This window comes from Phlebotomus papatasi, chromosome 1 (assembly GCF_024763615.1).
Source record: "Phlebotomus papatasi isolate M1 chromosome 1, Ppap_2.1, whole genome shotgun sequence".
NCBI classification, from domain to species: domain Eukaryota; kingdom Metazoa; phylum Arthropoda; class Insecta; order Diptera; family Psychodidae; genus Phlebotomus; species Phlebotomus papatasi.
In genome coordinates, this window is record NC_077222.1 from 7,881,868 (window position 1) to 7,897,208 (window position 15,341).

General features: G+C 36.4%; 1 protein-coding gene across 1 annotated transcript in view; it reads right to left on the bottom strand.

Moving 5' to 3' along the window:
* Positions 1–2,549: 2,549 nt before the first annotated feature.
* The window catches only part of LOC129799045 (uncharacterized), a 52,459-nt gene continuing 39,667 nt past the window's right edge, over positions 2,550–15,341 (bottom strand). The window contains exon 2 of the mRNA XM_055842641.1: positions 2,550–2,845. Within this exon, the coding sequence (XP_055698616.1) occupies positions 2,550–2,845 (296 nt within the window). The remainder of the gene's footprint in view (positions 2,846–15,341) is intronic.

Here is a 15,341-nt window from a genome sequence, read left to right on the forward strand (position 1 = left end):
ACCCGTGGAACCGATAGCGGCCAAAATTCCGAGTTTTATGCCTAAAAATCTCAAAATCTCAAAAATCTTATAGAGCCTCTAACGAGAAAGTTCAATTCAATTAATATTATTAAGTGCGACATTTTCTCCAATTTTCTATACTTTTCTTTTTCAAATTTGGAAAATTAGTTGTCAAGACACTAAATAATTATTGACATTATACTAAAATTTTGTTATTTTTGAAATATTCGAAATTAGTTTCAGTTTAAAAATGAAAGTGATTCTATTTTTTTTGTCCAAGTAGAATTTCACTATTGACGTATTCTGTGTCAAAATACAAACTTTTTGCGGCCAGTATTGTACTTTTTCAACGTAAGGTAATTACTTAAACATTTCGTCCATGCGGAGAAGTGAAATACTTGAAGTACCTAAGCCCTCAACTGCAGCATTTACAAGGTCGCTAATCTATCTTACTCCATTAGTGATATATAATCTCCGTGACTACGTCCCAGAATTTACATAAAGCAATATCAAGCTATTTCTGTCCGTCGCTTCTGAAGATACTATCAGGAGTCTTCTCAAATCGAGATATCATTAATATCCTGATTTGCTCTATCTTTTCTTCCACATTTTATTACTGTAAACAGCCTGAATGGCTCACCATGTAGTACACTCTTTCTGAACTGTTTTTCCTAAAGATTGAATAAATTGAATTGAATTTTTGCATTAAAATTTTTTAAACTTACCAGAAAAATTTTCTCAAAAGTTATAAAACTCAAGTTTTCAGAAGTGATTTTATTATTTTGGCACATAATTGTTTTGTACTGTTGGGAAAAATCTTTTATTCCTCCCTTCTATTCCCTCCGTTCCTTCCTTCCTTCAGGTCCCACGTTCGGGGCAAGGACTATGTCCCACACTCCCCTGTGTTCTCCGGTGAGAACACTCCCACGGAGGTTGAGATGGGAATTTGGGAGAGGTGGATGTGGCAGAGGTTACTCCGGAAAGCTCAGCATTGGGCTTGGTGTTCTTGGGGGCTCCCGGTGGCTTCAGTGGCTTCAATGCTTGGTGGTGATGATGGTGTTGCTGCTGGGGATTGGGCTGGTGGAGATGGGCGAGGTGATTGATGTTGCCTCCTCGGCGGTCAGTGGTGAAAGAGGCCGATTGGCGCTCTTTTTCTTATCAGCTGCTACTGATTTTTCTACCTCCTCTCCTCGTCGCTAGCGCCCTCGTCGCCTCAGCAGGGCAACACACTCCACAGTTTTAAATTTAAATATGTTGCGCTCGCAACACACACCCCGGGGTCACCAAAAAAAAAGAGAAAAAAAAAAAGATTTCGAACCCCCCAGGGGGCAATAAGCCACAATCTCAAAAAAAAACAAAATATAACAAATCTCATTAATAACAATAACAATTAATAAGTAGTAGAGCAAAACAAAATGAGTAGTATTAGAGAGTAACAATTTCGAGAGAAAAAAATAAAATTTAGAATTAATAGTTATAAGTCAAAAATGTTAAGGATTTCGCATCGATAGGCCGACCTAATTATTAGCGCCAGCGAAATAACTTAACTATAAGTTTAAAGTGTGTGTAACTACTTTCAAAAGAATAAGATATTATTACTAAGGACCACCCCATTTCGATCACCAAGGCGGATCATTAATATACATGATCTAATAGGGAATTACTCTACACGAATGGTCACGATTTTATCCCCCCAAATCTCCCGCCTCAGCACCATTATAATCCGATCAGGATTTCAGCTATTCCGCTGAAGAGCATTCCGCGTAAAAATGTAGAAGCGGGAAGGAGAGTCTCAGCCGAATTACAATGTTGGGGAAAGAGAAATCCTGAAGGGCAAAGAGAAAACCCCTTTTTCCACCGACACTGCCCTATTGCCTCGAATATTGAACATGATAAAATTTTACTCGAGAAACTACATCCCGATCAGAAAAATGTGGCTGCCTCTAACTGCAGAGAAATGGGAAACAAATCGCGACCGAATTCAGTGCATCCCAATCGAAAAAAAAAGTAAAATAAAATAGATAATCGAATTAAGGTGTCCGAAATTATATGTGACGTCAAAACTGACGAAGGAGAAAAATAATTAAAGTGTTGGCCAATAAAAATTGATTGGTTTTGTCGTCTTGACGAAATACCGAATCAAAATACTAGTAACAGCAAGAAGTGCTACTCACTTTAAATTCCCAAGGGACACTGCTAGCAATGTGTCTTAAAAGGGGATAACAGTTTGATGATTGAAATAGCCGAACATAGTTCGCTTCAGCATAAGGCTGGGCTATATCTGAATCAATCATCTCGATCAAAATGAACACCTAAAGGCGAACGACCATAATTTTAATTTAGGTCTATCCATAATGAACGATGGCCTACTTATGAATTTCTCCGTTCACAAGAAATAGAAATTAAATAAAATTAATAATATGGTCTCTCTACGTTACCCGCTCATACACCCGTACAAAAATCAAGTTACGTTAGATACAAAAGAAAGTTCCAGTGACGATGCCGATATTGTTGCCAAAAAAATAATCCGTCCTGCTGGCAAAAATCCCTTAACCTGGCTTGATGTCCTTACGGTGGAATACTGCCTTGCGATGAGTGTTCAGGTCTTCCAACTCGTAAGTTTGTCCGTGAACGGACAACACCTTGCTCTTCACCCATGGACAAAATTTCGCCTGAATCTTTTTATTGGCATCAGACAACACAAAGGATCGCCTGTAGACCACGTCACCCACGGAAAATCTACCCGGCTTCTTACGTAAATCGTATCGCTTTTTAGACGACTCATGGCATTTCTTCGACCTATCCATGGCCTTCTGTCTGGCCAATTTTAACTCCTTTATCCTCTCTTCGATCGATGGAATCGTATTAGCATCGGAATGCGTATACTCATCCCCATGTGAAATCATATTTTGCCCAAAATTTAAATAATACGGAGAAAATTGTGTAGTGTCGTGTACCGAGGATCGCATAGCCATCCCTATTTCGGCTAAATATTTTGGCCAATTTGTGTGTTTAGACCCTATATACGACCTGATAGCAGTAACAATAGTCCTATTTGCTCTCTCAGTAGGATTGGCTTGTGGGGTATACCCTGAGGTAAACCATTGGGCAACACCGAGATTTCTCAAAAAGGACTGAAGTTGAGCGGATTTGAAACTACTACCATTATCGGTCAGAAGGACACGAGGGACTCCGAACTGTGGGAAGACATTTTGAGACAAAATTTTGATAACAGAGTTTGCAGTAGAATTTCTAAGAGGATATAAAAGGACATACTTGGTCAGCTTGTCGATCAAGACCAAGATAAAGCGATGGCCCATAGTACTAGGTACTAAAGGTCCGATAAAATCGGCTGATAGATGTTCCCAGGGACGTGATGCAACTACATGATTACCCATCGGAGGTGTTAAATCATAATTCGGGGCCTTAGATTTCTTACAAGTTTCGCATTTACGGATATAATTGCGCACGTCTGTGCGAAGGCAAGGCCAATAAAAATATTCCGTAATTCTGCGGAAGGTTTTAAAGAACCCGAAATGTGCCGAAGTGGGATCATCATGGTATTTCTGCAAAATGGCCTGACGTTCACCCTTAGGGACACAGCATCTCCACCTAAAACTATAAGTTCCTAAAGGAGTTTTATAGCGGATATACTTGTAAAGCCGGCCGTCTTCTAATTTATACTCCGGAAGGCTGCTCGGGGATTTCGAGACTTGGTCATATAGGGACGCATACCATTTATCTTCCCGGGTCGAAATGGTATTAACGTTCCGTGAAAGGAAATCAGCTATCACGTTACTTTTACCGGGACGGTGGACTATGTCAAAGTCAAATTGCTGAAATTCCAACAACCATCTTCCTATACGACCACGGGCTTGCTTCTGGGATAAGATCCACTGGAGTGCAGAATGATCTGTCTCCAAAGTGAACTTGGTATGAAGCAAGAACTGCGAAAACCTTCGAAGACAAAATAGACAAGCCAAGGCTTCTTTTTCCGTAGTAGAGTACTTCTGCTCAGCCGCCGTGAACTTTCGCGAAATATAGCAAATAACTCCTTCCTCATTACCTACTCCCTGAACAAGGACTCCCCCCGCCCCAACATCACTAGCGTCAGCACGCACTATGAAGGGTTGAGAATAGTCGGGAAGTTTTAAAATAGGGGCAGATACAAGGAGCTGCTTCAATTCCGAAAAGCCACGGTCGGCCTCCGGAGACCATTCAATCCTTAAAGGATTACCTTTTAAAAGGTCGGTTAAAGGAGCCGAAATACTCGCAAAATTTGGGATGAAACGCCTGAACCATCCTGCCATACCGAGAAACTGACGTAATGCCTTGGGTGTTTTAGGGACAGGAATATTGCAGATGGCTTGGACTTTACCATCGTTTGTACTTAGACCCTGAGTGCTTAAAGTGTACCCCAGATAGTCTAACTCTGACATACAGAATTTAGACTTCTCCAGGTTGATGGAAAGATTGGCTTTTTTCAAACGACCAGCGACCTCATTTAAAATTTTCAAATGGGATTCAAAATCTTGAGTGAGAACAATGATATCGTCCAGAAAACAAAAGACATTGGGCTCTAAGTCGCATCCAATAACTATATCCATCAGTCTCGCCATCGTCATAGGACTATTTACTAAGCCAAAAGGCATTCTTCTGTAGCAGTACATCTTTCGTCCTGGGATAGCGAAACTAGTTTTGATCTGAGATTCTTCATCGAGCGGAATTTGCAAGAATGCGTCACTCAGATCAATGGATGATAGATATTTGGAGCTTTCTATACGATTAATAATGCTTTCAAGATTTGGAATAGCATAAGCATCTCTTATTGTTACTTTATTTAAACCCCGAGCATCAATGCAAATTCTAATTTTGCCCGATTTCTTCATTTGAATATTAGGAGGTGAGTTCCATGGAGAAAAAGAAACTTCCCGAAGTACCCCCATCCTAACCAGTCTCTGAATTTCAATATCCACTGCGGGAAGAAGATGATATGGGACAGGATAAGATGGTTTCCTTACGGGAGGGTTGTCACCAGTATCTATCGTGTGCTTTAAAATATCCGTGCAACCGAAAAAGTCCTCAGTAGTGATTAAAAAGTTTTTGATGGATTTTTCTAACTCCAGTCGTTCTGACTGGGAGAGCAGAATTTGATTATCCTGGGAATCAGGGACTGTTGAAAGTGCATTCAACAAAACTGGTTGTATGCCAAAGGCATGCCAAAAATCCATCCCCAAAGTAAAGGGTATGGAAATTTCAGGGACTAATAGGGTGGGAATCAATTCTGTTCTACCATTGAAAGTTATCATTAAATCGACTACTTTGGTGGATAAATAAGTTGAACCATCGGCTACACGCACAACGATATTCGAAGTTCTTGGGACTAATTTTAGAATTTTTACTAAGTTCATGCAACCACATCCTAATATACTCTGAGACGCTCCACTGTCCAATAAAGCCATAGCCTCCTCAATGTCAAAAATTTTAACTTTAATATAGGGACGATTTTCCCCGTTAGGGTATATAATAAAGGATTCTACCTCTGAGGGAGGGACAGAATCATCAGAAATTAAGGACTCATTGTCTGACTCAAATTGTATTAAATCTCCCACTGTATTTGAATTTACATTAATGGTATCAACAAAAGAAATGAGATCTTGGTCATTGGAATCATCCATAGAGAGGTTTTTTGGAGATTCCGCGACCTCAGACTCTCTGTCTACTACTGGGTCGCATTGGGTTCCCCCTGTTGAGGGTTACAAACTGGACAAAGTCCATAAATAGTGCTGATCTTACCACACTTGAAACAAAGGTATTTGGGTCTTGTTGGGCAACTTCTAACATTATGGGAATTGCTCTTACAATGTATACAAGAATTTTTTCTGGATTGTGAATTGGGGTTGGAATTGGAATTGAGATTGGAATTAGGATTGGAATTAGAAGATTGAGAAGTACCCTCAGCACCATTGGATGAGTTACTCCCCCCACCCTGTCTCTGAATTGAGGAAGAATTGGTGTTTCGCCCCCCATTCCGCCCATTATCACGTGAAGAGGAATTTCTCCCCCCACCCCTTCCAGATTGCCTGGAATTGCCCCAGGATGAGGAATTGTTCCCCCCACTTCGCCCCCTTTGATCAGAAGTCCTGGCCAGGGACTCTGAATTATTTGTGGATGATTCCTGAAAACTCCCTATCTCATTAAATCGCACATTTCTGGGACGATCGAGAAAAGCATAGGAGCGGTTCCTCTCAATAAGTTTTAATTTTTGGGATAGCTCCGCTAATGTTGGGATTTCATATAGAAGAAGAGCATTAGACAGAGAGTAATGGAGATTTCTACGGATGAGACGAACTTTCTCGACTTCCGAAATTTCTTCATCCAGCTCCTCGAAGAGAGCTAACATGGATGCAAGAAAGACTTCTGCATTCTCCCCCACCCCCTGCTTTCGATCCTCAATTTTCTTCCTAATAGCGAAATCGCTCTCAAGATTGCAAAAAGCACTTAGAAATTTCTCGCGGAACTCCTCCCACGTACAACTTAAAAGATATTCCGAAAAGGAATCATACCACGTTTCAGCCCCATCGGAAAGTAAGAGTCTTATAGACCAAACCACCTCCTGCAGAGAAACGCCCTGGATCATGGCCATTCTCTCAACATCCCGCAAGAAGATTTTGGCCTTTTTCCCCTTGCGGTCACCAGAGAACCTAATTCCCCAGTCCTTTAACTGCAGGGGTTTTAATCTACGTGGAGCTGGTGTAGGAAACGGGTAGTGGCGTGACAAATTTTGGGGTTGAGAATCCCTAAATTCCCCAGAATGGACAGAACTGGATCTGCTGGAGGATCGAGATCTTCTACCAGCACATGAGAGTCTCAATTGCTCCATCGAATCCTGAATATTTTTCAGGATATTCTCAAGACCTTTTATTTGAGCATTCTGAACATTAAATTGCTCAACCGTAACAAATTGGGATTGGGGCCTATCTTGAGGCTGAGACACCGTGGATCCAATATTTGGGATGTCGAAAGTATCCCTACGGTCTTGCGAAAGGTTCAGATGTGGATGCTTAAGAAATTCTGGGACAAAGGACTCACTGGAGGCAGAAAGTTTAGATGTGGGCTTCTCAAATGGTACCTTCTTCTTCTCCTGGACATAACAGTCCGAAAATAGGGACTTTTTTGGGCTTTTAAGACGTTTAGTCTTTTGGACAGGTGAAGCAGGACGAGGAATAGCACCCCCCACTTTTCCCGAGGCAGCATAATTCTTCAACTGTTCCCTGAACTGTTGCCTAAAATTTGCAAGTTCAGCAAGAGCAGGACCATAAAGGGCATTTTTGGGATCTCGAGGGTCTGATGTGAATTTTAATTTATTTTCGATGTGCTGAAACATTGTGAAAATCTCAGCTTGCTTCGAAAAAAGGACCTCGATATTCCCTACTTGCTCTCTAAATTTTTTAATAACTTGTAAGGTGTCATCCCTAATTTTTTTAGCATCGCCTTCAACGGGAAATAAAGGGTTTCCGCCAGCAATAGCAACCTTTAAAAGATCGCGGGCTTCTTCTAATGAAGCTGGCCATTTAATTCCCCTGGCCTGTAATTCCCAATCCAGTTGTTCTTCTGAGAGAAATTTTGGATTGAAATCCTCCATTTCTAACAGAGAACTCCCCAAAAGAGGGTAAAAATAGCCGAAAAAAGAAAAAAAAAATCTCCCAAAAAGGGAAAAAAAGAAAGAAAAATATCCTAATACACTCCTATTCCAGAGAAAATGGATGAAAAATCCAGAAAACTACACCCAATGGAGATATAAATCACGAAAGAAAAAAAAATCTCCAACGGAAAATTACAAAGAATATTATACGGAATAAATTACACGACGACAAGTAACAAATTAACATTCTCTTCCACGCGCCAAATTTTTTATTACCCCACCGTTAGGTCAATCGCATTCACTCCTAATGAGTTGCAAAAATCACCAAAAATGCACTGATAAGAGGTCAATGATCTCTGGGGAACCGGCAAATTAACCATGGGATAAACTTGAAAATCTACTCACGATTTCCTTTTGCGTCGGGCGCCAAAATGTTGGGAAAAATCTTTTATTCCTCCCTTCTATTCCCTCCGTTCCTTCCTTCCTTCAGGTCCCACGTTCGGGGCAAGGACTATGTCCCACACTCCCCTGTGTTCTCCGGTGAGAACACTCCCACGGAGGTTGAGATGGGAATTTGGGAGAGGTGGATGTGGCAGAGGTTACTCCGGAAAGCTCAGCATTGGGCTTGGTGTTCTTGGGGGCTCCCGGTGGCTTCAGTGGCTTCAATGCTTGGTGGTGATGATGGTGTTGCTGCTGGGGATTGGGCTGGTGGAGATGGGCGAGGTGATTGATGTTGCCTCCTCGGCGGTCAGTGGTGAAAGAGGCCGATTGGCGCTCTTTTTCTTATCAGCTGCTACTGATTTTTCTACCTCCTCTCCTCGTCGCTAGCGCCCTCGTCGCCTCAGCAGGGCAACACACTCCACAGTTTTAAATTTAAATATGTTGCGCTCGCAACAGTACATAATTGTTTGACCAATATATAAAAATTATACAGATTAATTAGTTCTTTTTTTTAGAATATTCATAATTTATTTTTTCTTAAAGATTTGGAAATAAAAAGATTACACTGCAAACTTTGGGGGTTGGTGATGCAAGAGGTAAGAGCGTTCGGCTCTTGGGCGGTGTGACCCTCGACTCGACCATGACAATCGTGTGTTCGAGTCCTGCCCGATGCAAATGACTGAAATGTCTGAATGGATATTTTTTACGAAACATATTGTAAAACTGTATAATAAATTTGTAAACTGCGAACAATGTATAGAAAGGATGAAATTGTAAATTTTTCTTCAGAATAAGTATAATATACTTCCAGATTTGTCAAGAGAAATGGCATCCAAATATAATTACTTCTAAGAATCCTGGCAGTATCACTCCTGGGAGTGTTTAAAAGTGTTATGCAGATTTATGTTATTTATGTATTTATTTTTATGTAAGTGATTGCGAGTTAGTGACAATGTTCTACCATGTAGGTTAGAGATTGGTAGCATTTAATGCTTGAACCGCTTGAACCTAGTAAAACCACTAAACGATTGAACCTATTAAAAAATGCAATGATTTCTTTTCAGAAATGATTTTATAAATATCAAATTGTCAAGAAATTATGAATTATCTCTTTAGGATTGGCACTTTATAAAAAAAAATGTGGATTTGTCAATAGTAGCTCCATCTAAGTATTAACTTAGATCATTATTGAATAATGTATTTTTTAACAGTATACCCAAGAGTAAACCTAATATTTTCATATTAAAATATAAAGGTTTGATTAATCAAATCAACCAAATTGACCTAAAAATCATTTAATTGTTAAATAACTATTTAATTATTGCAGAATGGGAAAAAAGTAATAACCAATTTTAGCGTAATCACAATAGAATGTTAAACTTAAACCAAGTTTATTTAGTTGTACTGGAGTTCTTACTAGAGCCTAGTAGGGGATCGCGCTCTACCTTTAGGGGACTGAAGCTTCGAACAACTATTTTTTTCAATATGTTTTTAAAAAATTTGACCCATTATAGTATTATAAATTATTTTAATAGCTAGTCCATTGCTCTAAAATTCTGGAAAAGAGCCATGGGTCAAATAAGTTGTTCAAAGCTTGAGTCGTCCGAAAATAGAGTGCTTTCCCGTAAGGGTTTTCTTCCCATATCTCTTTTTTCAACAAACTTTAACACAAACTTCAACAAACTTTTTACGAATATTAACAAAGGCATGCAAGATTTAATTTGTGCAGAGAAAATTGCAAATTTGAACGTCCGAAACACAAAAGACCCAATATCAAAAAAAATGTTACACAACAACCTTCTTTGGAGAGAATCCTTTATATGCACTTTGAAAATTCCTCGACACATAAATTAAATAGTTTGGTGCTGTTGCTGATATTTTAATTAAGCAAATTTTGGAATAAATTCTCTTTCTTCACCCAATTACTCTTTTGTCAGTGTCTTTTTCAATCTCACAGTACCTCTACTCAGAATGTGTTTCTGATGGCAATTAATTCAGATTTTCTGCATGACGTAGCAGAAGAATAGGAAGGAAACTTTTCTTTGTACTATATTGCATGGGTTTTTTTCCCACGACTCATTTTCATTTGATGCACTTTGATTTCTTGGACAAACCACCACGATGTCCCTCTTTGAGAGGTTTAGAGAGAGAGTTCCATTTTGTTCCTTGATGCTGTGATAGGGTGACACGGGCCCTTATCAGTTCTCCGTCCAGTAGTTGATATGTACACGGGGCGAGAGAATGATAAGGGTTCGAATACACCGGAACTCTTTAGTCTAGCTTGTTTTCCTTCTCAACATCACACAGAACTCATTTCATGTTTTTTTTTCCTCACCACTTGAAAAGCATGATGGCACAATTTCTGGAAAAATTTTTCCGAGATATAGCAAGAGGGAGGCAATGGCAAAGAACATTTTGGGAACAGCTCCAAGAGGATGTTAGTCAAAATCTCTTATATATGTATTTTTGTGGAGCATATTCAAATGTGGTATGCCCTCGTTGGAAAATTCCTCAGAGGATTATATATCCTCATTTTCCACCCTTTGCACACAATCGACAACTTTGTGCACCGACTGAGATGGAAGAATATGTGCTCAACACCCCCAAAAGGGTTAGTAGTTGTGCAGTCTTAATTGGAGTAATTCAGATTTTGTATCTTGTACATTTGCCGCAAAATGCTGGGGATGGTGCCATAATGAGAATTTTTGCAGCAATCTCAATTTTACGTACACCAACCATAGTTTTATTATTTATGTCTGTAGAGTTGTTAATTTAAATTGGTAATTTAACTTACGGTAATTTAAATTTGCATTAAAAAAAATTACTTAAATCACACTGAAACTTCAGTAGATTACAAAAAAAGTAAAATTTACTGCATGACAGTAAAATAATTTAAGTTTGCATTTAAAGTATTTGCGATTAAATGTAATTTTCATGCAAGTATCCGTTTGAGAAATGTATGATAGGAACTGAATCATTTCGAAACAAAGCATTAACTAATTTAAATAATTTTTTAAGTACTTAAATTAAATACTCAAAAATTAAAACTTTAAATATTGGGAAAATCATGAAACTAGAATGTCATGTGATAAATTTTCGTGTTTAAATACTGGAGCAGGACAACATTAACGATCAATAATATTGAATGGTCATTGCTAAGAGGATAAACGTAAGCTCTCAGTGAGTGATATGAGCCACATTTTCCAATAGTTTTCCTGAATTTACTACGTAAAAAAAATTTACTAGAGAAAGTTATGGTTAGCGACTGTTTGGAAATAGAAAGATAATTTCGCTTTTCTCTTTAGAAGAATTAAAGTGTCCTGGATTAAATAAAAATGGTGTATTGTATTAGATAAATGGTGTTGTCCATGTTTAAATTATTTAAATTGATTTCAGATAATAATAATAATAATAATAATGCATATATTTAAATCACAAAAATAGATTAACCCCTCTTACAATTGTGATTGAAGAACATATAAAATTAATGCAAAATACAATTCAGAATAGAAAGAGACTCTTAATATGAAAAAAAAGAAAAGGAAAAAAATTGAGTAGAAAAATAAGATACATAAAAGCTTGAAAGATGAAAAAAATGAAAGATAGAAAATTAAGATTAAAATGTTAAACAATAAGAGATAATAGCATAAAGCTTCTTTATAAATATTACTGAATTTTTTCTAGTTTTGTGTTGTTTTTTTTTATTTAAAAAAATGATTATAAATAAAAATTAAAAGTTTAAATATTGTTGTTCGCATCAACCATTACCGTACCTGCTTTTCAATTTTCGAATTTTAATTATTTTGTGGTTTTTTTTTATTTATTCTAAATATTTAGCTGAGTTTCACAATATTTTTCGAAAATTCTGAATCTAAATATTTGAAAAAAAAAATATTTTTAAACCCAGCCAAAACATTTTAATAAATTGAAAAGCAATTAAAATAAAAAAAATATATTACAATTCTGATATCAGAGAACAACATTGAATTATTCCTCTTTTAATTTCTTCTAGGTTGAATTTAAATAATAGTTTTTGATATTACGTATCTCACAATCATGGCGACAAGAATCAAATTAGAAAGCTTTCGAATTAGGAAGTAGAAAGGTTTTCGAATTCCTGATTTGTCATAAACTGTTCAAATCGGTTATGAATCAACAACGATCTTTATCATTATTATTATTATTATTTATTTTAATAAAAGCTGATAGGATCTTACATGGTTTGATTAGAGAAATGAAGAAACAAATGAAATTACAAGAAAAGACAATAAAATAATATACAAAAAAATCATCATCTTAAATATTATTTTTAAAGAAAATATCGTCACCCATTTAAACAAAACAAAATCTGTCAAAACGTCATTGTTTTCTTAAAGGTTAAGACATTCTAATATGTCCTTTCGATTTCTTTTTCTAATTTCTTCATTTTCATTTGTTTCTTGTTTTTCAATTAAAAAAAATACAAAAGCAATTAAAAAAAATATCGAAAAATAAATATATACAGATATAATATATTAGGATTTTTCAAAAAATATAAAATGTTTTGAGAATTCCATAAAACGATTATAAAACTGTTATATTGAAGATACTGCCAGTATAAAAGCATATATGTACATCTAATTAATACAAAACAAATTTAAGCCGTACATTTTAATAAACAAAATTGAAAATTTAAATAAATTTAGAAATACAAGACATATCGTCTCCTTAAAATGAAACTGTTCTAACTGCATTTTCTTTGTATCTGCAATTGTAACAAGCGACCTTTCATGATAATCATTAGCAACAAATGCTGATACAAACTAAATGCATTTAGGATTATTTTATTTTTAGGAGACGATATAGTGTAAATAAAATACAATAATTCAATAATTTTCATCGAAAATCAACGAGAGAATGTTCCTTACGTTAAATAAACAACTTTCCTGATTTGAGAGCTCTGTCCGGTTGAGGTTTTTACTCTACCGATGCGAAAGTATGTCAGAGAGAAGTTACTTAAAAAACCCATTTGAAGTGCGAAAATTTAAAACAACGAGTTGCACAAAAGTATGAAAAGAACATTGGTTAACTGTATTAAATTTCGACCAGTTTGCAATTTCGGCCACTTTTTTTGTTTCTCAAAGGACAATGAGCAGAAATGTATGGGAGCTGGTCCAGCCCTTCCCCAGAGATGAGACTAAGCCTATTTTGTAAAAAAAAAAATGTTTTAAAAAAAATAAAAATATCGCATTTCAAACTCAGAACATTGATGCTTATAAGGACCGTGTCCAAAATTATGAGCACTCCCCCAATGTCTATATTTTAATTAATTTTAAAATGGATTAAGAACGGTTTTGGAGGAAATCAAGACTATAAACTATATCTAAAAGGTTCAAAGCAACACTGTGGTTAGAAAGAAACAACAAAAAATTCAATTTGCATTAAAAATATTAGCTTTCAAATTTTGGACTTTGGCGCTGAATAAAACTATGACGAAATTTGGTACAGTTACCCTTTAGGGGAATGCAGGTATAGTTTGCACAGAGTAAACCTTCAAACGATGCGAATTTTCTCTTTGTTTGCAAAGAGCTGACTTATCATTTCTCGTCTCGTCTCTTGAGCTTAATAGTTATCTATCTTATGGCTAAGAAATGACGAACTAGCTCTTTGTAAACAAAGAAAAAATTCTGTTGTTTCAAGGTTTACTTTGTGTGAACCATGCCAACAGTCCCATATATTAATAAAATTGTAATTCATACGTTCTGACATCCTGAATTTCCACAAATTTCAGGATGTCAATTAATTTCAATTAAGACGATTTGTCTACAATTTAACTGTCAAGAAAACTGAAAATACGAAATGGAATTATAGCAAGCGCTAACTTGTACTTTAGGCTTCTGGTCGATTTTCGAATAGGTTTGGCTTGGCTTTGAAATGACTCTGTCTCTTCGAAAGTATTTGTTGAACAGAGCTATTATGGATCTATTTGTTAAATGGACTTGGATAGTACAGCTCTAGTTGTACAATCTATTTAGATCTTTATCTATTCTCAAAAGAAAGTTATGTTGATGTTGTTCATAAGCTTTTGACAAACTTTTTTTTCGGAATAGAAATAAACCGTTTAACCGAGCAAAACCGTTTGAAACCGAATAAACGTCAAAATAAGTTTGTCCAGTAGGGGAATTTTGTAATTTTCGTTGCATTGTCACGCGTGAATTCGAAACCTGACAATACCAATCAAGCTTTTTTGTCATATCATATGAGTTCGAATATGCAATTAACTGGTTTTTTAATTAAATACCTTTACTTAGTGATATTATGCAAATACAGTCTGTCTTGGTTGATTTGTTTAACAACATTCATTGTTATTTTAAGGCAGAAAACAAACGATCAGTAAAAAGTTCTAAATGGGCAGTAAAAAATTAAAAATGACCAGTAAAATATCTAATTATGATCAGTAAAAACCTTAAATCTTTACAAAAATTTACCTAATTTATATATTTAACACTTAAAATAGTTCCATATAAAGTGTAAAGCCCTTTATTTTCCCTTTGCCAAAATTTGGACGAAAATATCACTGTTTCAAAGTTTTTTGTTACTGATCAATTTTAACTTTTTACTGCTCATTTATTCAATGCCTTATTTAAATTGCCAGAAATCTCGAAGACTTCTGACAATGTCACGTGAGCTGAAATGGCAATGTAACGGCTACAAAATCGCATTTTCGAAAAAGCTCTCCTGATACTCAAACCCAATTTGTCATATGGCATTGCCAGAGCGTTACAGAATTCTCCTCCAGGTAGCATTTAGACAATTGACGTACAATTTTCATTTGACGTTTGTCCGGTTTTAAATCGTTCTTGTTTATTTCTTACTCTATAGCCTATGACCTGTAACAACAGCGCCATCTCTGTATAGCAAATCTAATTCTGCATGTCTCAAAAAATTCAATTGATTTTCAGCAATAAAAAATCTAACAGTGTACAAAGTAATTTCTTATTCCAGTCTTGTCTGTCATAACCTTGGCCACCATTCTGTGTCTTCCTGGACAAATTACGTAACTAAAAGGCACCACACTGACCTAAGCTGAGATTTGGATTGTTCCTTTTTTGCATTTTCACACCTCACCTCTCTGCCCACATTTTAATGGTCAATTCAAACATTTGAAATTCATGTATGGGCATAAAGTGGAGCAGAAAAAAAATGATGGTAGAATGTGTACATAGTTTGAAGAAAAGAGGAACAACCAGCACTATTTGTTTAATCATGAGAATCT